This window comes from Rhinolophus hipposideros, assembly GCF_964194185.1.
Source record: "Rhinolophus hipposideros genome assembly, chromosome: 7".
Taxonomy (NCBI): domain Eukaryota; kingdom Metazoa; phylum Chordata; class Mammalia; order Chiroptera; family Rhinolophidae; genus Rhinolophus; species Rhinolophus hipposideros.
The window spans coordinates 37,417,675-37,442,164 of record NC_138053.1 but is presented as its reverse complement, the minus strand read 5'-3'; the positions used below and the strand labels follow the sequence as shown (position 1 = coordinate 37,442,164).

The window sequence follows — 24,490 nt, the reverse complement described above, 5'->3', positions numbered from 1 at the left end:
AAAATACATCCTACCAAAATTTTGGGGGTGCAGCGAAAGCAGTTTTAAGAGGGAAATTTATATCATTATAGGCCTATCTCAAGAAAGAAGAAAAATCCCAAATAAATAACCTCGTGTTACACCTTAAAGAACTAGAAAAAGAAGAACAAATGAAACCCAAGGTCAGCAGAAGAAAGGAAATAACAAAAATCAGAGCAGAACTAAATGAAATAGAGAACAAAAAGACAATAGAAAAAATTAATGTGACAAAGAGCTGGTTCTTTGAAAAGATTAACAAAATTGACAAACCCTTGGCTAGACTCACTAAGATAAAAAGAGAGAAGACACTAGTTAACAAAATCAGAAATGAAAAACAGGAAGTTATCACGGACGCCACCGAAATACAAAGGGTCATTCAAGAATACTATGAAGGACTATGTGCCACCAAATTCAATAACCCAGAAGAAATGGACAAGTTCTTAGAAACATATAGCTTTCCTAGGCTGAACCATGAAGATTTGGAAAATCTAAACAGACCAATCACCAGTAACGAAATTGAATCAGTCATCCAAAGCCTTCCCAAAAGCAAAAGTCCGGGACCAGATGGCTTCACCAGTGAATTCTACCAAACCTTCAAAGAGGATCTAATACCAATCCTGCTCAAACTCTTCCAAAAAATTGAAGAAGAGACAATATTCCCCAACCCATTTTATGAGGCCAGCATTACCCTGATACCAAAACCTGGTAAGGACAACACAAAAAAAGAAAACTACAGACCAATATCTCTGATGAATACAGATGCAAAAATCCTAAACAAAATTTTAGGACATCAAATACAACAATGCATTAAAAAGATTATTCATCACGAGTAAGTGGGGTTCTTCCCCGGGACACAAGAATGGTTCAACATCCACAAATCCATCAATGTGATACATCACATAAACAAACTAAAGGACAAAAATCATATGATTATATCAATTGATGCAGAAAAAGGATTTGACAAGATACAACATCCATTTATGATTAAATACTTAATAAAATAGGTATAGAAGGAAAATACCTTAGCGTAATAGAGGCCATATATGACAAACCCTCAGCCAATCTCATATTTAATGGTGAAAAACTGAAGCCCTTTTTTCTACGTTCAGGAACACGACAGGGCTGTCCCCTATCACCTCTGCTTTTCAACAGTGTTCGAAGTCCTTGCCAGAGCAATCAGGCAAGAGAAAGAAATAAAAGGCATCCAAATTGGGAATGAAGAAGTTAAATTGTCATTCTTTGCAGATGACATTAATGCTATATATAGAAAACCTTAAAGACTCCACCAAAAAGTTATTAGAAACAATCAACAGATACAGTAAATTTGCCAAATACAAAATCAATGTACAAAAGTCCATTGCATTCCTATGTACTAACAATGAAATCTCAGAAAAAGAAAGAAATACAAAAAGCAATTCATTTTGCAATTGCAGCAAAAGAATAAAATATTAGGAATAAACTTAACCAAGGATGTGAAAGACCTATATGCCAAAAACTACAAAACATTTTAAAAGAAATTGAAGAAGACATAAAGAAATGGAAAAATATTCCATGCTCATGGATTGGAAGAATCAACATAGTTAAAACGGCCATAGTACCCAAAGCAATATACAGATTTAATGCAATCCCCATCAAAATCCCAATGGCATTTTTTAAAGAAATAGAACAAAAAATCATCAGATTTGTTTGGAACCACCAAAGACCCTGAATAGCCAAAGCAATCTTAAGAAAAAAGAACAATGCTGGAGGTATCACACTCCCTGACTTTAGCTTGTACTACAGGGCTACAATAATCAAAACAGCATGGTACTGGCAGAAAAACAGACACGTAGACCAATGGGATAGAATTGAGAACCCAGAAATAACCCCCATAAGTCTGGACAGATAATTTTGGATAAAGAAGCAAAAAACATACAATGGAGAAAAGACAGCCTCTTCAATAAATGGTGCTGGGAGAATTGGAAAGCTATGTGCAAAAGAATGAAACCGGACTTCTATCTGTTACCATGTACCAAAATTAATTAAAAATGGATCAAAGACTTAAGCATAAGACCTGAAACAATAAAGTGCATAGAAGAAAACATAGGTACTAAACTTATGGACCTTAGGTTCAAAGAGCATTTTATGAATTTGACTCGAAAGACAAGGGAAGTAAAAGCTAAAATAAATGAATGGGACTATATGAAACTTAAAAGCTTCTGCACAGCAAAAGAAACCATCGACAGAAAAAAAGAGGCAACCAACTGAATGGGAGAAGATTTTTGCAAACAGTGCCTCCGATAAGGGGCTAATATCTAAAATATACAAAGAACTCATACAACTCAACAACAAAAAAACAAACAACCCAATTGAAAAATGGGCAGAGGACCTGAAGAGACATTTCTCCAAAGAGGACATACAAATAACAAATAGACATATGAAAAAATGCTCAACATCATTAATCATCAGAGGAATGCAAATAGAAACCACAATGAGATATTACCTCACTCCAATCAGAATGGCTATCAACAAGACAAATACTAACAAGTGTTGGAGAGGCTGTGGAGAAACAGGAACCCTTATACACTGTTGATGGGAATGCAGACTGGTGCAACAGCTATGGAAGGCAGTGTGGAAGTTCCTCAAAAAATTACAAACAGAATTACTGTATGACCCAGCAATCCCACTCCTAGGTATTTACCAAAAAAATCTGAAAACATTTGTTCATAAAGACATGTGTGCTCCAATGTTCATTGCAGCTTTATTTATGGTGGCCAAAACATGGAAACAACCAAAATGTCCTTCAATAGACGAATGGATAAAGAAGTTGTGGTATATATACACAATGGAATACTATTCGGCGGTAAGAAAAGATGATATAGGAACATTTGTGACAACATGGATGGATCTTGAGAATATAATGCTAAGCGAAATAAGTCAGACAGAAAAAGCAGAGAACCCTATGATTTCACTGATATGTGGTATATGCACCAAAACAACAAAAGAACAAGACAAACAAATGAGAAACACAAACTCATAGACACACACAATAGTTTAGTGGTTACCAGAGGGTAATCGGGGTGGGGGGTGGGAAATGAGCGTAAAGAGGATCAAATATATGGTGATGGAAGGAGAACTGACTCTGGGTGGTGAACACACAATGGGATTTATAGATGATGTAATACAGAATTGTACACCTGAAATCTATGTAACTTTACTAACAGTTGTCATCCCAATAAACTTTAATTTTAAAAAATGTGTTAATAATATTAATTTATAGATAAAATATAAATAAAACTATTATTTGGTATAACTGTATATTCCATAATAAAATGTTAATTGATTTTTTTAATAAATAAAAATATTCATAACATGAAATAAGAGTAGTATACTGATATATAAATTTGTTCAACATGTCAATATAATGAAAAGATTATTTGACAACCCATTGAAATTTTACTATATTCTGCTATAGCAGAAACTTACTTTCCAATATTCTTAATTAGTACGATTTCTTCAGACATTCACAAAAAACACTGTGCGTTCAAGTCACCAGAAAGTAATATCTCAGGAATAATAGAGAGCCCCAGACAACTTGAAAGTGTATCTTGTATTCGCAAACCAAGGGGAAAAAGAGGAAGAGAAGGTACGCTGTTAGGATTCAAAGAGTTTTTTATATAACTCTGTAGCAAGTTTCTGCTTCTACTTGGCCTGACCTCCTGAACTAAGACACTAACTCATAAAGAGATTCCAGCATAGTGATAACTCAGAAATGGGCTTTCTCATGGAATTTGGGGTCATTATTAGGGCCTCATTTGTCTGTCATGTCTTGGGGGAACTCTCGGACCCACATAACATTTCATAGGAATCAGTTTGCATGTGAGCACTTCTAACCCAAAGGACATTTTAAAAGAACCCTAGGGACTTTTGCCAAGTCACCTCTACACTCCAGGGACCCCTACGAGAAGAATGGAAAGGCAGGGAGCTGCTGCCACCAGGGTGTAGCCCTGGGAACACTGCTCAGAGGGAAGTCAGGAATTGTCTCTTATGAGAGCTATCATCAGGAATTGCAGGAACAAATGCCAGTCTGAATAGAACGTGTCCTAGAAGGCATCTGCTCCAGCATGATTTATCTGGAAGAGAAAAATAATTCTGTCTGCAATGTGCATAACATCCAGGACAAATATGATGATTAAGCTTTTAATATTCTCCACACTGAGGAGGGAGAATACATTTTCCCCACCACATCTTGTAGGTTTAAAGGCCCAGTAACTCCAAGTGAAGGCTTAAATCTATTACTGAGTCCCTAAAAACACCAAGTCTACCAGAAGCATATAGCCCATTGGAAGGAAGTTAATCTAGTTTCAAACTTACAGTCTATTTTGCATTTGTTATTTGTTGCCAGCTGCTATACCACTCTTTGTTATGTATCATTTCCCTGGGGTGGTGACCACCTCCAGGCATCTTTCTGGGGAACTACCACACCTCATTTGTAGAACATACAATTTTAGGAGAACTTCCCAAAAGTGGACTATCCCTGACCCAGGTCTGGCCAGAATACACTATTCCCCTGTGCAAGTGATGGGTTCAGGGATGGGAGGCCACCTAAGGCAGGCCACTGGATTCAGAGGGTCACACCAGGACTTGTGCTGCTGCAGAGACACTTCTCCTCTGAGCTGGCTAGCTGTCTAAGCAATGTAAGTCAGAAGCTGTAGGAGGTCTCCCTTGCCTCCACTTGCAGGGAGCCTGCCAATACAGAGAATAGTGGAGTCCAAGTGCAGAGAGAGAACGGGAGAAGCACAGAGCTCTGATCACACCCGGGAGGCCCTTGGATCCAGTCAAGTCTGAAGTCACGTGCATCCCTGGATATCTCAGATACCTGAGCTAATAAATTTCTGTTTAGTTCAGGCTGTTGTGAGCTGGCTTTTCTTTTGCTTGAAAATCAACGAGTCCTGACTAACTTGCCTGTATTTCTATTCACTTCAATTCAACAAACATTGATCGAGTACTTGCTGAGGGCCAGGCCCTGTGCTAGGTGCTACGACTATGCGTGTGAGTGAAACACAGCTGCTGACCTCATGGGAGTTCTGTGCTTGGCAGTAAACCTAAGATTTAGAGGTTCCCTGCAGGTTAGTAGGACACGTGCTGTTTCGAAAGCCACATGCTGTTTGGAAAGCACAGATTCTGGATGTCTGTTCTGACTCTGTCTCACTGGACCAGAACAGTCATTTTGAAGGGCAAGAAAAGGGAATAACACCCAATTGGTAAGCGTGCTTTTAAAAGCATAAAACTGGCAGTGTGTTTTTACAGACTAATAATAAATGAATAAAATTATCATTGAAGAGCTATTCTGAGAAGCAGAACATTTATCATCCAAAAACAGTATTCTAAAACACAATAGTAAATATTTTATTCAACGCCAACTGCACCAAAAATAATACTGTAGAAAAATAAATTCATACTAAATATAGTTGAGTGTTAATTATGATGGAGATAAAATGAATAAACCCAGAGAAAGCATGAAGCATGAGGACATAATCATTTGGGAATTCATTACAGAGTTTTGTATTTTAAATAATTTACTTTGATATAATTCATCAATACTCATTTTCAATCCAAAAATGCATGAGGAAAGGGATTACCTTTCCAAACTGACGTTCCCTTAGTTCAAACTATGACTCAGGTATTCTGGAGGACACGGTATTGAGATGCTTCAAGGTGTGTGCTTTTAATGAAGGAAGAGTAGCATTTCCTCCTAAGAATATAGCAACACCCTTCATAAAATTATAATAGATGAGACCTTCAAGCTGAGTCAAAAAGAGACCTTTTCCAAAGATCTTATATTAGCATTATTCACTGTTTATAAATGAACAGTATCACTTTATTACAGAAGTTTTTTAAGTAGGTCATAATAAAAAATAAGAATTAGCATATAACTTTTACAGAAAATATATATGTAATGGAAGGAGAACTGACTCTGGGTAGTGAGTACACAATATGATATATAGATGATGTATGACAGAATTGTACACTTGAAACGTATGCAATTTCACCAACCATTGTCACCCCAATAAATTTAATTTAAAAAGTAAAATTAAATTAAAAAATGAATAAATTTACAATGAAATCTGATCAAAATGAAAAAAAGAGAAATCTGGTAGGAATACAAAGATTGTCGTGTACAACAAACCCTGAGTAAGGAAGTGAAGTTTGACTTTAGCCCTAACTTTTCTGAGCTCTCAGGTTTGTTACAACATTTTTCGGGTGCCATGTGTCCCTGAATGCCATTAATCTGGAAAGTTCTCCAAATACTAAAGGAATTTTTCTCTTTTTGCCCGAGGATTGACCATTCACAAGTCTTAAGCAGGAAAGAAAGATATGTTAGTACGTAGCCTGAAAAGCCAATTTCTTCAGGTGGGACAAGGCTAGGTAAACTTCAGTCAACTGTCAGTCTATTTAGTCTCATCATTCAGAGGCAATATGAATGGCTGTACCAAAGGGAATTTGGGGGTTCCAATAACATGGCTAAGTCAAGGTAAAGGAATTAGCCAAACCAACCTAAGTGTGCACTATAGTTAAGAAAGGGAAGACATCTGTGACCTGCATTCCTCTTTATTTCTATACATTGGGGTTTGTTTTCTTTTCTCTAGTCTCCTAGTAACAATTTCTTTCAAGACTGAGCCTTACTGAGCTGCCCTAAAAGAAAGGGATTTTTTTCACTCTCTCTTCAAGTGCTCTTTGTTCTAGGTACAGTTGTGGGAGACGGCAGCCTGACGCTGGACCCACGAGGAGGACCAGGTGGAAACCCAGAACCTTTGCTAAAAGTCAAGGCGGCTCCCTCCAGCTAGGTCCCAGGCCCTGACACACCTTACTAACTGGCACAGAACAACCTCACAAAATAATTCACAGCAAGCTGTTAATGAGTACCAGCAAGTTTAATGTGTTATGGCTCAAACACAAGCCAGTAATAGATTTTTAAAGGACAAAGCAAAGGGGATGGCCTATTACATTGGAATCTCAAAGACCTATGCAGCTTGTAAAGTTTGTAGACTAAATAAGGCATCGTAGCAGCCTTTGAATCAAATAAATTTCATACCAGTGATGCCATCTATCATAAAGGAAAGCTGGCCTTGCTAACAACTGGTAAATCACCCATATCCAGACACCTTTCCTTTTTGCACCATCTGATGCTTTTTCTTATTTGTCATAATATGCACAAATACCTATAATAAGGTCCTTCACACACAGTGGATGCTAATGAATATTTGTAAAGGGTTCATCCAGAAAAAATATTAATAGGTAGAAACAATAAGTAGCTACCTATTGTTCAGTATCTACTATATGATAGACGTTATTTTAAAAATTAAAATACTTAACATGACATTCAAAAGAATTACAAAGAAAAGTGGTATTCAACAGAAGTAAAATTGCTTTCATTGTAAAATCAGCCGATACCAAACATATGAGCGTTATCTGATACGGACATGTTCAGTATATTTACAAATTTACCAAAGTCTGAACTAATCAACATATACTCTGAGATCAATGACATTTTACCTTCAAGAGTCTCAGCTGCTCCCATAGATTATCCAGAATTCAGGGGTGTACATTCAACACATTCAGTCTTGACCACTTAGGTTTCTCCTAACACCAAAAACAAAAAACAAAATCCCACCTAATTCCCAATATAGGAGGATGCACTCTTTAAGCAAAAGCAAGGAAGAGTAGAGTATCAGTAGAAAAATAAGAACATAAGCTAGAGTCAATTTACAATGCTAAGATGCCCAATAAAATTCTAAAAGCCCCCCCCCAAAAAAAAACTGGCAGATGATAATAAGTTCACTATCAGATTCACTTTTACCTTAAAAATCTTTTACTCTGAATACAAATTCTCAGAAGATGAGGACTTTTTTGCTCACCAAGCAAAGTGACTGATATGCCAACCATATTCTTTTTACTCTTAACCCTTCAGGCTACACCTTTAGAATATGACTTCATTCCATATAAATTCCAGAGTCTTTAAACTATAGATTGGGGGGGGATAGTACAGAAAGAGTCAGATAGTGTTCAAGTCTAACTTTACACCAGTTGAGGATGGTGAGAACTTGCCTAGGGTCACACACATAGGCAGAAAAAAAGATCAGAAGACAAATTTACTGACTAACGAGGGAGCTATTTCTTACATACCTACCTTGTGTCTCTGAGTCCAACAGTTCTTAGTCATTACATTCTGCTGTATGTTAATACCCTTGTCAGAAGACTTTCCTTATATCAATACTTCATCAGCCCAAATGTTTGCAGACAAGAAAAACAAGTCAGAAGTACTTTTGCATAAATCCCCATTTCCTTTTAGAAGGAGAATATGCAAAATTAAAACAAAACAAAAAAAAAACATAGTAGTTAGCTTTACTGGATTCACAGAATTACCCAAGAGAAACCATTCATAGACTCTGCTACAACAAGTACTGTAAATCGTTAACTTGTGTGTGGTAGACTGGTTGAGTGTCTGTTACTGTGATACCCTAAATTGTCTCTCTCAAGGAATTCTTACCAACATTCAGCTAGTGGGCATGAAACACTTTCCGCAAATCAACACAGTTTTGCAAAAACAAATTACCACTGGGATTTTCACACCATCTTCTCTAACCTGGGGTGATCAACTTTCATTGTGCAGACAGTGAGACAGCTTTACTCTCCAAGAAAATTTGTGGAGCCTCTGCCATATTACAGACCCTGGGAATCCAGCAAAGTTACCCACTCTTTCTTTGTGTTTTTCTGAAAAGCAGCTGCCTAGCCAGTTACATTTTCCAGCAACCTTTACATCTAGATGGGGCCATATCTTAAAAGTGGAATGTAAGTGTAAGAGATGTGTGTGTCTGTTACTAGCCAAAGTGAATGAAAGAAGGCTGTGTCTTCTCTATCCTTTATCTTTCTCTTTCTGCCTGAACACAGAGGATTCCGAGACCCCGAGCGAATATCACAGTCCAAATGGCAAACCTGGATTCCAGGAAAGCTCAGAAACACACACACTAGATATTACGCGAGTGAGAAATAAATTTCTATTGACACTTTTGAGGTGTTTTTTGTTTGTTTGTTTGTTTTTTAATAGCCACTAGCAGAACACTAAGTGCCACAATGACTTTACTAAACACATGCATGGGTAAAGCAGACATCCAGACATCCAGATGGTAGCAGATGACAATAAATGTAGCATGGAATATATCAATTTTATTACTAAATTTCTCCTCTGTCTGGCTTGCTCCCAAGATCACACTTGGCTAAGCTGAACTAAGTTCAGCCAAAAGTTAGATGTTCTTATTATCAAGCTGAGCATTTAAAAGGACTTTTTATTCTATCACTATGGTGGGTGATAAGATTTACTGCAATAGCACCTGACTTCAGATTTCTGCTGTCAATTATGTCTCTTTAAGTTTCTGAAATCCAAGGATATGTCCTTGGGACTCTTTATCTTAAGATCTCAGAGAAACAACACCTCTTCCCCAGTAGCAGGCTCTACGTGAGAGCACATATTATTTTTTTTTTTTTTTTTTTAAAGGGGAAAAACAAGACATCCATTCATGGTATAATATGGAAGATTCTTTTGAAGACACTTTACAATTTGCCAAAAATAAGGTCCTAAAACATGTTCAGATGTTGAAGGTTCTGACTAAAATTAAAGTTGTGTGTCCTTTTTAATTACAAAAAAAAACACAAGGTATAAATCTCCTACAGTCAATAAACCTTTGTTCAAATGATGACTTAAATGCCAATGGAAATGTTTATTGTCTATTTTGCACCTATTTTTACAGTAACTAGGATTGTAATGCCTTCTTAAAAGAAAACAAGGAGAAGAATAGAGGAGCTGGTTGCTGATTCTAGACGAAACTGGGAACTGTGACCATGAAGGTGCATTCCATTCACTGGCATGTGAAGAACAAAGGTTTGAAATAAATGGGAAGTACGGAGTCCCACAAACTTTCTACCACAGCCATGGCAGATGGGATGACCAAGTCTGAGATCCTTCACTTCACATCACACCAAAAATCTATTTTCAGCTTAGTTTATAGTTGGTTAATCTCAGGTGCTGCTCACATAGCTGACACTCTCAAACCCTTAAGCAATTTCACTTCTGTTAACTTGTCATACTCATCAAATAACAAGATGAGAAAGCATTTTTGTATAGACAGAACTTCTTACTTAAAACTATACGTACAGAAAATACCATTATTATCTTAGAAAGGGGTCTGTTTCAACTAATTTGAACATGAAACGTCAACGAAATGGTTTTTCCAATAATCAAGACCAAATAACTCATTAACTTCCTGTTAATTTTTAATCAGTTTTATAGGAATACTTTCTTCATGAAGTTTTCCTTATCTTTTTCTGATGGATGTCATGTCTTTCTCTTTATTGCTGTACTTCGTATGGCACTGTTTACCTCTTTAACTTGTTTTTCTAGCTATTTGCATACTACTTATTTATATTAATACACCCAAGCTCTGAGGAAGCATCACATCTGATTTATCTTGGTCTTTCTTGTACCTTAGTACCTGCCAGGCCAAATATTTTAAAAACAAATGGTTTAAAATAACACTGTAGGACACTAGTAACTGGATTTCCATCTATAATGTCTCATGGGGAAAAAAATCTCCTGTCCATATGTCAATAAGGTGACGATACCATTTCTGCACCTTGGGTCTTATATTAATTTTTGCTCCAAAAGACGCATTAGAGCTGATTGTCCAGTTAGGTGTTATTTTTGGGGAAACACAGTATATTTAAAAAATGATAGTTATATACATCTTACCATAGCCCAAAGTCTAAAAGTAATTCATGATTAGGAGTAACTTTAAAATGATTTTAATTTTCATTTGGAGACCTAGCAATCCCCTCCTCACTTATTTTATCATTTTTTCAAGAAAGAATGAGTCAAAATATATTTCATCTAATCTAAGATACAAGTTATTTATTTAGTGCACCATTAAGAAATAAAAACACTGCCAAATAATTGTAAGATGCCAACAATCATAAGAAACATTTTAATTTCTGAAATGTTAAAATGTGGAATAAAAGGTTTATCTTAGAATCAGTGAAATGAGATACTTAGCAGAGAACATGTAAAATGCAATAAACATTATGGAAATATAAGAAAATGAAAGAAATACTTATTAAGAGCTAAAATTTTTCTTTTAATGTCTATTATTATCCTCAATCAATATTATTAGTTATATAATTACAGTATGTGTGCTTCTAAAAGTATAAAGTATATTCAGAGTTTTAGTGATTCATGTTAGAGTTACTTTAACAGCTTAGAGTACAGTATTGTACATGCCTAGAAGTTGAAAGAACTAGGTAATAAAATGCAGTATAGGAAAGAGAATTTTCACTGTATAATTTAGTGCCTTTTGAGCGAAGTACCATGTGCATGTATTAACTATGCAAATTAAAAAATAAAGCTAAACTAGCCTCTCTTTAAAAAGTTGGGCAAATAGAATATGTAAAAGTTTGATTTTTCTAATCCACTGGTTTAGAAAAGAACAACTATAAACAAGATTTATCAGTTTAGTCTCACTGCAGGTTTTTCCCAAAGTTTAGATGTCCCTGAAGATCCATTAACTGTATTCCAGAAGAGAAAATACTTTTCCTTTAAGAGATGACATCCATCCTGAGGTTTGCAAGAAAAACACCTCTTTGCATGTGAAATGTTTGTCACTTCTTTTCTTTGACAATATCACTGGGCTTCTTCAAGAGAGGCAGAATTTGCCATTCAGAACAAGATTATACTTTTGGGTTCCAAGAAAGAATTTAGATTATAACAAGGTCTGACCTTTTGGAATAAAGCCATGCAGCAATGTACAAATAAGGGTTTTCTGAGGCATTCTTCCATGTCAAATGCATGAAGGAGAAAAGTATTTAAGGATCATATACACAAATTTAAGAGTACTATCCTGTTTGTGTACCCAACCTGGGGCCTCAGAGCTCTTTATCTATCCAGCAGTTACCTACACTCAGTTTAGGATTCCAGATAAATGTAGGTTTAAGGCGAACTTTAACTTTGATGTTTTCGTCAAACTGCCTCCACCTGACTAGCATTCCCTGCTTCAGAAAGTTTTCAAATTTCAACCAGAGGTGGGGGTGGTGCATAAAGAGAGTGAACTGACAGATTTGTGTGGGAAAGCACATACTTTCTGCCTGTCAGACTGTCTTTATAAAATAGGAGAAGTCACTTTATAAAATGGGAAAATCTGATTCAAAATGTATGGATTAAACAAAGGACTCAAAGCGATGCTTTAAAACATTCTTACCACCTCAAAAGCTACTCTTGGCTTTTGATTTCCAGTCCCCTCTAACTTTGCTGTGATGCTATGGCGAAGGACATATTTTCACAGTATCTGCAGCATGTAGACGGCTGGACCATGTGCAACAGCAAACCAGCTCCTGCTTATGTGCCCTAACTCTCTTACCAGAACACCCCCATCGGCTTTGAGCACCTATCCAAAAATTGACTGTAGGAATCCAAAATACTCCAAAGAGAATCTGTTCACTTTTAACCAGATATAGTTAGGCATTTCTCCATGACATTTCTGTCCTTAACTGAGACTTGAAAGACTTGTAGGAAAGGGATTTTTGCAGGGGTGGGTGGAGGGAGGAACCAGTAGTTTTATCGTGGCCAATGTTAAGTTTGAGATGCCTCTCAGAAATCAAAGTAAAGAAGTCAGGTAGACCAGTGACTGAGTGAGTCTGGAGCTCGTGGAAGAAGACGAGCCTAGAGAGGCGCATTTGGGAGTCAGCAGTGGAGAGATGGTATCTTAAGCTCCGAGCCCAGGGTGTGAGTAAAAAAGAGGGCTGAGGGCAGAGCTCTGGAGAACAACAACCTCTGAAGGGCTGCTAGGGGAGGAGGAGCCAGCAAAGGAGACTCAGAAAGAATAGCCCAAAAGCAAGAAATGACAACTAGTTTTTGACTAAAATAAAATTTAAAACTCTGTATGGTTCAGAGAGTCCTAGAGATGAAGTGGTTCATGTCGGATGCTGTCAGTCATGTTAAGTGCCTGCTGAGATACGCAGTACGGTATTGATAAAGAAGAGGGTAGTGGTTCAGAGGAGAAATCCTGAACCACACTGCTTCAGGTTCAAATCCCGGCTCTACCACTTACCCACAGTGAGCATGCTGTGAAGTTATTAAACCTTCCAGTGTCCTCATTTATAAAATGTGTGTTATAATGGTACCTACTTTATATAGGTGGTTGTAGGAATAAATGTGTTAATATCAATTCAGCACTTAGAATAGTGCCTGACACATGGTAAGCATTATAAAGGTGCTATTATTGTTGTTGTTACTATTATTATTATTATTATTACCTTTAGCTTTGGAAAAATGTTGGCCTTCATAGGAGCCATTTCAGTGGAGTAGTAAGAATAAAAATCTATTGTACTGGACTGAGACGGTATGAGGTGAAGAAAAGCCTAAAAAGAAGAAACACATGCTCCTTTTGGGCCGGGACCGCCATCCTCCAGTAATTCGTCAAAATGACCAACACAAAGGGAAAGAGGAGAGGCACCCGCTATATGTTCTTTAGGCCTTTTAGAAAACATGGAGTTGTTCCTTTGGCCACATACATGCAAATCTACAAGACAGGTGATATTGTAGACCTCAAGGGAATGGGCACTGTTCAAAAAGGAATGCCCCACAAATGTTACCATGGCAAAACGGGAAGGGTCTACAATGTTACTCAGCATGCGGTTGGCATTGTTGTAAACAAACAAGTCAAGGGCAAGATTCTTGCCAAGAGAATTAATGTTCGTATTGAGCATATTAAGCACTCTAAGAGACGAGATAGCTTCCTAAAATGGGTAAAGGAAAATGATCAGAAAAAGAAGGAAGCCAAAGAGAAAGGTAGCTGGGTTCAACTGAAACGCCAGCCTGCCCCACCCAGAGAAGCACACCTTGTGAGAACCAAAGGAAAGGAGCCTGAGCTGCTGGAACCCATTCCCTATGAATTCATGGCATAAGTGTAAAAAAATAAAAGACCTCTGTAAAAATATTTCTCTTAATTGAGGAGTGTGGTGTCCCCTCCCCCAAAGAAATATTTAAAGAAAAAAAAAAAAGAAGAAACACTTTAGGTGTGAAGGGAATGGAGGAGTAGCTAAAGGATGACACAAATTGAAAAAAGGAATTTTGCTCCTTTATTTATAAATGAGTGGTATTAATATACATGCTTATATGTCAAATGGGAATGATACAGTAAAAAGGAAAAATAAATAAATCCAGGAACAGTAGGGAAAAGAGATCACTGCAATAGTCTCTGAGCAGTGGATGGGATCCAGGGCCTAAATGGCAGCTGTGGCTTTAGGTGGAGTAGCAATACATGCGCCATCATAAGAGAATGGTCAGCCAAAGGTATAGGTTGGCGTATTTTGGTACTGGGAAGACAAAATAGACCTTGTCTAAGTGTATTTATTTTGTTTTATCTGTAAGTATTTGGAGAAATGATCAACTAGGAGAGATTTCTGGAGGTTTGAGAAGAATGAAAATATGTCTAAAAGAAAGTGACTTTATTAGAAAAAGGAATAGGATTGCCTGGCAGTGTTGAGTGTCTATTTCACATTTGCAGTCATAAATTTGTAACAAGTCCACTAAGCATTATTCCAAAGTAGCCTTTCAAAAGCACTTCCAGTATTTTATATGAAGAAAATATATAACATATTTCTTCTGTATTCTGTCCATATTAGTTCCATTTTAATACAATTTGTTTAAAAATTACTATTTAAGTTACACATTGAGTTAAGAATCTATTTCTTTACAACATGGGAAGGTAATATACAATACACATACATATTTTATTTAATTAGAAAATTAATTTTCATAGTGGAATATAGAATTTCCCAAAGATGATAATTGTTTGAAATAATTTAACATTAGAGCCATATCCATTTGGATGTCTGTAGACGATATGCTCTGAAATGTAGTACTTGCTTGATTGAATCCCAGAAAGATTCCAAAACTGAATTCTGACGTTTTTCCTTTAAAATGACCCTACAGTATTTGCAATTCTTGCTCCTTTCAACACTATCATTTATGACATATATGCTGAAATTAGAGTATTATCCTACTCTTTATAAGAAAGCAAATAAGCAAATGCATAACTCCTATGTTTGTTGAATTTGCATACTATATTATTTCCCATAAATATATAAACCTTCTATCTGGATTTTGTGATGACTAAACCACTCAGTCAAATTATTCAATAAAATCTAAAGAGATTTTAGAGACCTTAAAGATATTTATCCCAATTTTTTCCTTCTCTTCTGACATTATTTCATGACTTTCACCTTCTGCATGTCTTTATTTATTTGAACTTAAAAGTGCTTTCATCTGTACATCAAAGATATCACTTCACATAGAACAGGTTATAGTTAAACCATAAGATCTCTCTTTGAATATCCTTCAGTAGTAATTAGAAGTCAAGAATTAGAGTGCATTCCACACACAAAAATTCACTCAAAATGGATCAAAGATGGAAATATAAGACCTGAAACAAACAAACAAAAATACATAGAAGAAAACACAGGTACTAAACTTATGGACCTTGGTCTCAGAGAGGATTATATAAATTTGATCCCAAAGGCAAGAGAAGAAAAGCAAAATAAATGAATGGGACTATATCAAACTAAAAAGCTTCCCTACAGCAAAAGAAACCATTAACAAAACAAAAAGACAACCAACTGACTATGAGAAAATATTTGCAAATCATACCTCTGATAATGGGCTAATATCCAAAATATATAAAGAACTTATACAACTCAACAAGAAAAACAAATAACCCAATTAAAAAATGGGTTGTTTTTTTAGATTACATTTTGTTTCAATCAAAATTATTCTTCCAATGCTCAGAAATTGGAAAAACAAGCAAAATAAAAACAAAGATAAGAATACATATGGTTTCGTTTGTTTATTCATTGATCAACAAAGAACAAGCAAAAAATGGATCATGTCCAGCTTGTCATTTCAACTCAACTACCTTATACATCTGGGTTTTCCTGTGACATCTTTTTATGAGCAGAATTGGGTTTCCCTCACCCCAACACTCATATGTTGAAGTTCTAACCACGAGTACCTTAAAATGAGACTGCATTTAGAGATAGAGTCTCTAAAGGTAATTAAGCTAAAATGAGGTCTTTAGGGTGAACCCTAATCCAATATACTGGTGTCCTTATAGGAAGAGGCAACTAGGACACAGAAACGTACAGAGGGAAGATGATGTGAAGATACAGGGAGAAGACGGCCATCTACAAGCCAAGAGGAGAGAGGTCTTGGAAGAAACTAAACCTGCCAACACCTTGACCTGAGACTTGTAGCCTCTGGAATTATGAGAAAAATAAGTTTCTGTCATTTAAACCTCCCACTTTGTGGTACTTTGTTCTGGAAGCCCTAGCAGATGAATACATGCCTGCTCTGCTTATTCTCTGTATTTATTTAATAAAAACATACTGATGCTTCCATTTGTTGTAAGAAAACAAATGTGAGAGCTGCCTTCACATATCTGAAGCACAGTATCACAGAAGAGGAAACCAACTAGTTCTCTGGAGCTGAAGGAAAGGAACAGATACTAAGTGATGAGCCAGGCATTAGGATAAACTCTTCATGCTCATTATTTCCCATACTCCCTACACCAACTCTGAGAAGTAGGCATAATTATCCCTATTTTGCAGATGGGGTGGGTTGTTCTTAGAAGCGGTAAGTATCTTGACAAGGGTTAAATGGCAGAAGGGAGATGAAAATCTAGGTCTGTCTGACTTCAATGCTTATATTTCTCCCTCCAAACAGAACCAGTGGTATAAGTTCAATGGTGTAAGTTCCAGGGAGGCAGGACTTCCCTCTAAGTTTCCACAAAATAGATACCATGCATGGCAGGAAGTACCATGATTAGAAGCATCCAACCACGGGCTGGAAGATGGGGGATTCGATGGGTTCTGGCTTCCAGTCATGTGTCTATACTCAACCCAGCCTGGCCAACTGCTGGGGGCCAAATTTGGTGTCCATTATTTCCCTTCGCCCTCCTGAAATGCTCTTGTACATTTTGGGGAGAACAAAGGAACAAACACAGTTGCTTGTCCAGGTCTTGATGTTGTCAAAGGGTTGCCTCTAAAAACAAGGAAGGAAACGCCACTTTTCTCACCTTTCTTTAGATCTTACACATAAGTCTCAGATCTAAGACACAGCAAATAAGAGCAAGAAAGAAGGGGCAGGACTGACCACATCAGAGACAGAATTATTAATACAGCCAGAGTGAGCTCCAGAAAACATAATTTAAAGGACTGGATTTGATTCAGTAGAGCTGGTTCTATTCATGTGTCTACCTTTCCATGCCAAGGACTTTTCTTCCCTTGCCCACGGGATCATAAAATTTTGAAAGTTGATAGTATCACCCCAGAGTTAAACTAATTAGTGGCCAAGGCTGTGATCATGAAATGGAACAGGGCATACAAGGTCAGGCTTTGTAATGATAAAGAGAAAAATTTTTAAGTAAAGCTCATTATTTACTATGATTTAGGTCTCATTTTTGGTTTATAACATTAGGTGCATAGGTCTGGGTACATTCCCAAACCTCTTGCTCAGCTTCATTTGTTCTTCTTTGTCATAGTTGTTACCACTTTTAACATACTTATGATTTACTTATTTAATTTCATTTACTTTTTATCTCTCTATATTACGCTGAAATGAAAATCCCCTAGGCAGGGATCTCTGCCTATTTTATTCACTGATATATTCTAAGCACCTAAAATAAAGCTGGTCCCATAGTAGACATTCGATAAATATTCACTGAGGGAATGAATGAATATATAAGTCTCATTAAATGAAGTAAATTTATTTTTTAAACATGCATTCCAGTATCCATAATTACATAATGTGTTGTTTCTTGAAATAGTTGCCCTGGGTGATGGGGAGGGGTTCTATCCTTATTCCAGTTATGCCATTACTCAAAAATTATTTAGAATTTCGTAATCTTTGGTTTATGAGCCACATAAGAAATTCATCTTGTTACCTTATGCTTTATTTTTCAATATCATTGTCATTTTTTCAATGCAATCATCTATTTTCTTTTTCAAACTTTGTTTCAAATGATTTTTAGTTCTTTCCCCAAGTCAAATTCAACCTGAAAAGGCAAAGATTTGTGATGATTCAATACAGAATTAACAGCAACAAAAATTCTCTCACTGCACAATTACCAGAATTGAAAAAAGAGAGACTGAGTAACACCCTGCAATGTTATTAATATTGGTAGAGGCGGCATATAACATTCTGGGCAGGACACATAACTCTTGCTTGTCAAGAAGCATTTGGATAACCACATTTCACAACGTGTTTGTTCTATTATATCTGTGTGTTCTTCCATCTCTTACTGATTTAATTAAAATGGTAAATTAAGTACTGAGCTGGGTAGGACATTAAGTACAACAAGAAACAAAAGCATGAAAAATTAGCAAAGTGACACATCTTTATAAGCTATTTCATGGGGCTACCTTTTGCAAACAACTTTTTTTTTTCAATACAAAAGTATTACATGCTCAATGGAGAAAACATGAAAGATACATGAAAGAACAGAAAAATGTTTTGATGGAATTTCCCTGGGTGCAGGAAATGAGTGTGAGGAAGGCATGATGGCCTCAGCTTCCTCTCACCCCACACTCCTTCACTCTCTATTTACCAGGCACACTCTCCTTCCTACAGATCCCTAACTGCTCCCTGGTGGTCCTGCTGTTTCATACCTTTGTTAATGGCTCTTGCCAGTTGTGCTGTCCCCAACCATCCCTCCCTTCACCTGGTGGCACTGCCTCACCCAGCAGATCCCAGCTTTGTCACTTGAAAGTATGTTAGGTCCCTTCTATTTTAGCTTTGCAGCTTTGATCCCATCGGATGGTTACATATTGGGTGACTGTTTAATTCAAGCCTGTCTCCACAATTATTTAAGGAACACAAGGGCAGGGGCCATGGCTGATTTGCTCACCATAGTCCTTCCAATGCTTCCTACTGGGTCCAGCACAAGTAGGTTCTCAATAAATACATCCCTCCCTTCTGCACACACTTTCAAAGTGACGAATGCCTGACAGAAACCAGGTGAGGTGTTGGGAAGACTAGAGATGAATATTTTTTTGTCTCACCAAGCTCTTTGACTCATACGGAAATCATCACATCTAATTACCTGGCCCTTCTAAGGAAGTCTTGAGCTGATTTAAGATTTGATCCTATGTGTTGAGCATTTTTCAAGAGATAATATAAGAAATTATCATTAGAATAATATTTTTGTAACTTTTTCAAAATAATAGTCAAAAATCTATTATCTGTGATTAAGATCCCTGTCATAAACTTTTCCTATGGAAGAAAAAAAGTTTCATTCTTCAATTAATTTGTGTGGTTCCTATTACCTTGGGTATGCATGTTGTAACACTATAAATGCTTCAAATCTATTCTGTAAATAGGTAAGATTATAAATAATAAATAAATATTAATTAGACAAGATATTTTCCAATGTCAGGTGCTTTAATTATTTAGTAAGTTTATACTTTTTGAAACTGTTTTTCACAATATCTTAAGTAGTTAAGTACTATTCCACTAAAGTATTTGAAAACTTAATCTAGCCTCAATTCTGATATCTGTATATATGCGTATACGTTATAGGAGAGATAACATGTAAAGGAGTGTCAGACAGTATATCAGTATTATGGTGTAACAAGCCTCTCTAATTTAGTGGTTTAAAACTATAATCACCTTAGTAGCTCAAAATTCATGTGTTGGCAATTTGGGCTGAGTTTCACCAGACAGTTACTTTGCTGGACTTACTCATGCAGCTGCAATCAGATAGATTTTCAGCTGGGACTGGATGGTCCAAGATGACCGCACTTGTATGTGTTGCTGTGGGGTGTTAGCTGAGCCACAGGTCTCCAGCAGGCTAGCCAGGGCTTAAGACACACAGCACCTGGGTCCTAAAACAGCAAGAAAAACACAGCCCCAATGGTCAAGTGCTTTTCAAGCTCTGCTTGTGACACTTTGCTAATCCTATTTCAAAGCAAATCACATAGTCAAGATCAAAGTGAAAGTAGGATACTGATATAGAGAAGTATGATTAATTGGAAGCTATCACTAACAATTTGCTACAGAATAAAATAAATTAATTATAATTAATTTACAATTAATTACAATTAATTCTTTCTTCGCAGTTTTCAAAATACAGCTGCAGTTATTGTCTTTGACTAAATAGTATGCCATCTCCGGATAGCAACTGTGGTTTATTATAGCCTATATGTTACATTGCTTTTCTATGATCTTGATTCACTTTTGCCTAATGGCAAAATATCTTTTGTTTTCAACATTAGAAAAAAGGTCAGACAAACTCAGACACTGAGGTAAGTGAAAATCAATATTTCATTAGCTCAAGCATAGTTCCAGTACCAGTGCAAGAAATAAAAGGGAAGAAAAATTTATGTTTGCAGAACAAATATGGAGACAGTTTCTATAACTATGAAAAAACATAGTGAATAACAATAAATATTCTCAATTTTTCAGTCAGGGACCAAAAATACCAAAAGATCACACACAAAAAAACATACATTAAGGTGGTAAACTGAAGATATTAAGGATAATTATGACTTATCATTTATAATCTGAATTCAAAAAGGTCTATGAAATAAACAAGTTCCCAAGTCAAAGGAAATATCATCAGGTGTAGTAAACATTATAGTATTCTGATTCAATAAACTGGAAGAAAAATATAGCCTGTTTTATTTTTCAAATCAGTTCGCTAAGCATTTTCTATTTTGGAAAATAACAAACAAACATTAAGAGTCAGTCTCTAGCATCCACTTAAAAGATTGCAATTAGAGTTCAATGTAATTGGAGTAGGTTTCAAAATCTGTCCCTAAACTACTGTTATCATCATTTCCTGCATCGTATAAACCTCCTACCCTCCAAGTATATGAAATCACTTGAGTCTTTCACATGTACGCATCTTGATAATCATGAGTGCTAGGCCTCGACATCTCTACCCCTTCTTTTCAATTTCACCCATTCTTTTTCTTTCTGAAGACCCAGAGAAATGTCACTTCCTGCATGAATGCCCCCAAGCAGAGTTAACTGTTTACTCACTTCTGAAGGTCCTACACTTACAGAGCTGTAGGTTCTTTGTCTCCCCAATAGTTGTTGTTGGGCTTGTTCCCACTTGTGTTGCTTTCCTGCGGTGATGGCTCTGTCCACTTGGGAAGAGCTCAGGTTCATGACACGGTGTCAGCTCAAGCTATGTGCTCAACTGAACATCAGAGGATGAATCGAGATGGGAGGGGACAGCAGAGGGAAGATTAAAATGGGAAGTTGATGAGAGGAAGGAAGTTAGGGAGAAAGAAAATCAAGGAGGGGAAAGTGGGTAAGGAAGGAAGTCTGGAAGGAAGGAAGCCAAGCAACAGAAGAAGTGAGGGAAAAAGGCAGTACTAGCTTGCAGACTTTACAATGTACCCAGCTCTAGATTTTACATATGTTATCTTTTTTAATGTTTACATAAGCTTATAAGGTAAATACTATTATTATCCCTATTTTATGGATAAAGAAATTGAGGCATAGAGTTACGGAAGTACCTCCTCCAGAATCTCACAATTAGGAAGAAATGGGCAAGAGAATTAACAAAGGTCTAGACACCTTCACCCAGAACAATACCCATTAAGCTTTCCTGCCTCAATTAATCTGCCCTTAAATCAAGAAACAGTAACTCCAGACTCTTGCCTGATCAATTTCATCAAGACCACATTGAGAGAAACCGTATTTAGCAAAGATTATTCGTGAAGTACATTCCATCAAATCATTAAGATACAGTAGATTTTAACCCTTAATCAACAAAAACAATTACTAAGCTAAGTATATGACTTAATCATTCTCCGTTTGTAGCAAAAATTCTTCCCCTGAATTCCTTCACCGTGATGCCCCAGGCTTACCCTGAGAGATGTTATAAGCATCAGCCTTATGAAACCTAATGCTGTCTTTGTTGCTGGATTGTTGTTTATGATCTTGCTCTCTGCTAGAAAAGGCAGGGAGAACTGCACAGGGGAACTAGAACCTATTGATGAAGAGGAAGACTCTGCAATTGTTCAGGCCCCACCTCCAACTGTGACTGTGACCTGTAAAATTGATTGGATTCTCTAACCCTTAGTTTTGCCATCAATAACATAATAGTTCCTAACTCATAGAGTTGTTGTGTAGATTATGTAAGAAAAAGCTTGTAAAAAGCTAAGGACCATGCCTAGCACATAGAAAGTGCTCAGCAAACATCATCATCAAGCAGTATCCTCCATACAAAAGTGCCATGCAATTTCTTTAAGATGTGCAGTCTAGGAAAGTTGTTGCCTCTCCTGAAGAGTTGACATGCTTTTCTTTTGATGGACATGGAGTTTCTTATTTTTCTTTGGCGGCTACTAAGATCAGAACCCAAATTTCACCTCAACCTTAACAGCTTTGTGGAATTCTGTTACCTGCTGATCACTGACCTAACATTGCTTTCCATTCCATCTGTATTTCCTTTCATCCTGACTGTTTCTTCATTCTGATTGGCACATGCATCATTGTAAGCTCCTTCAAATTTGTGGGATAAAGCAGAAACAATAAACGAAAGAAGAATGCTCAGCCACCAGGAAGTACTTTTCCCCTAAAGTCGGCAATGTGTTGGTTCCCCTAAAATTGAACTTGATGATTTATATCCAACATGCTCTTAAAAAATATTCACTGAAATAATACACAAATATTGAATTATAGAGAATGCAATACTTAATGAAAGTCCTACAGAAAACATTAAAATTCCAGTTCTAGATAATCATGCAAGTTTAAATATTTTCAAATTACTTCAAATTTATTTTTCAATGATGTTTTCCACCACTTTTTGGTCACCTTTCACAATAATTTCAATTAATACACTTTTCTCATTCTCCTAGGAGAACTGCTGTGCATTGTCTGCTAGTGAATTTATCACTTTTATATACCAACATGCATTCACAGACTTCCCTGTTAGGCTATCCTATTAGAAGGATAATGGTTTTGGAGCTGGATAGAAATGTAGAGAGCCAGTCGTATCCCATTTTAGATGAGAAAACAAGGTTCTGAGAATATGTATGTTAGGAAGATAGTAGCAGCAGCAGAGCTGAACAAGAACACAGCTCCCCAATCCCCATCCAGGTTCTTGTCACCATACTCACCTGTAACGTTCTAGAAGAGAGAGAATCATAATAACAGAACACGAAATTAGTTACAAATACAAAGAAGAACTCAAGGGTTCTTTCAGTTCAAGTTTCCTTTCTAAAATGCCATATTATACCAACAACAAACTAATTAGAAATCCTGTGGAACTGGTACATGGGTCTGGCAGGGCCTTAGAAAAATTTAGGAAAAGGTCTGCTAATAGCAAAAGGAATGGTCAGCTTTCTCCCCTCTCAGCTCAAAAAACAAATGCCACCTCCTCATAGAGACCCTCTCGGACAAATCTTGGCAGCTGTCCCTCCTGTTGCCCTCATACCACGAGTTGTTCCCTGTCACGTCAACCTTTGGAATCCTTAGCACAATGTACCATTATCTTATTTTTCACTTGGTTTTTATTGCTGTTGTTGCTGTTGTTTGGATTGTGTTGTTGTTGTTCGGAGGCTTTTTTTGTTTTTTGTTTTTTTGACTGGCATTGTCTCTAGAGTGTGAGATGTAGACCCTGGCCATTAGCTGGATAGCCAACTGGTAACCAGTATCTGTATGTGGACAAAGTAGTATACACGACATTATGTTTCATATACAAAATCATGTAATGGACTTTAACTAGTATTTCATAATGTAGCTGGAGAATCCATTATCAGTATTTCCAACTATATCCTTTTCTGATGTGTTGAATGTGTCAGCATCTTAATAAACTTACTCATATACATATATGCATATATATTTAAAGAATTGTTTACAGTGCTATCTTAATATTAGTTTAAATTTTCAAAAAGTTTAGAACTTGTTTAAGACCTTTAAATACTTTCTTTCAATACTCATATTCATTTAATATCAATTAAAAATATAACCAACATTTAATACAACCAACATGAGTGAGATTTTCATGTCAAAACCCAAAATATAAATGGCAAGAATAGAATTAATGAATGCATGCTAACAGAAACATGTGCTGTTCAAAACAAAGAAAACAGAACTAAATCATATTATTCTTAATGTCCTTGTAATCTAAGAAGCTTTATGAGAATATACGCAACATCAAAGAACAGGGTTAGCAATTTACAGATATTTGCATTGTATTCTTTCTGGCAAATGCAAATTTCTTAAGGAAATAAAAAGATCTAAAAATTGCAGCATGTCAAATGAAAATGAGTACAGGTGAGAGCAAGATTTGCCTGTTACAGTATCTTTGCCTCTCACTCTGGGAACAAGAGAGCTTCTTTTTACATTTTTCTCTTTTTTCCAGAACTATTTTAGTCAACG

The 24,490-nt window shown here is 36.5% G+C and overlaps 2 protein-coding genes across 3 annotated transcripts in view; one reads left to right on the top strand and one right to left on the bottom strand.

The window, feature by feature from the left end:
• The window catches only part of MCTP1 (multiple C2 and transmembrane domain containing 1), a 493,160-nt gene that overhangs the window by 366,043 nt on the left and 102,627 nt on the right, over positions 1–24,490 (bottom strand). The window lies entirely within an intron of this gene.
• On the top strand, positions 9,557–14,007 carry LOC308499708 (large ribosomal subunit protein eL21-like; the record flags this gene model as incomplete). The annotated part of the gene is made up of 1 exon (XM_081053526.1): positions 9,557–14,007. Exon 1 carries the CDS (start codon positions 13,525–13,527, stop codon positions 14,005–14,007), a length of 483 nt encoding a protein of 160 aa, XP_080909652.1. The 5' UTR covers positions 9,557–13,524.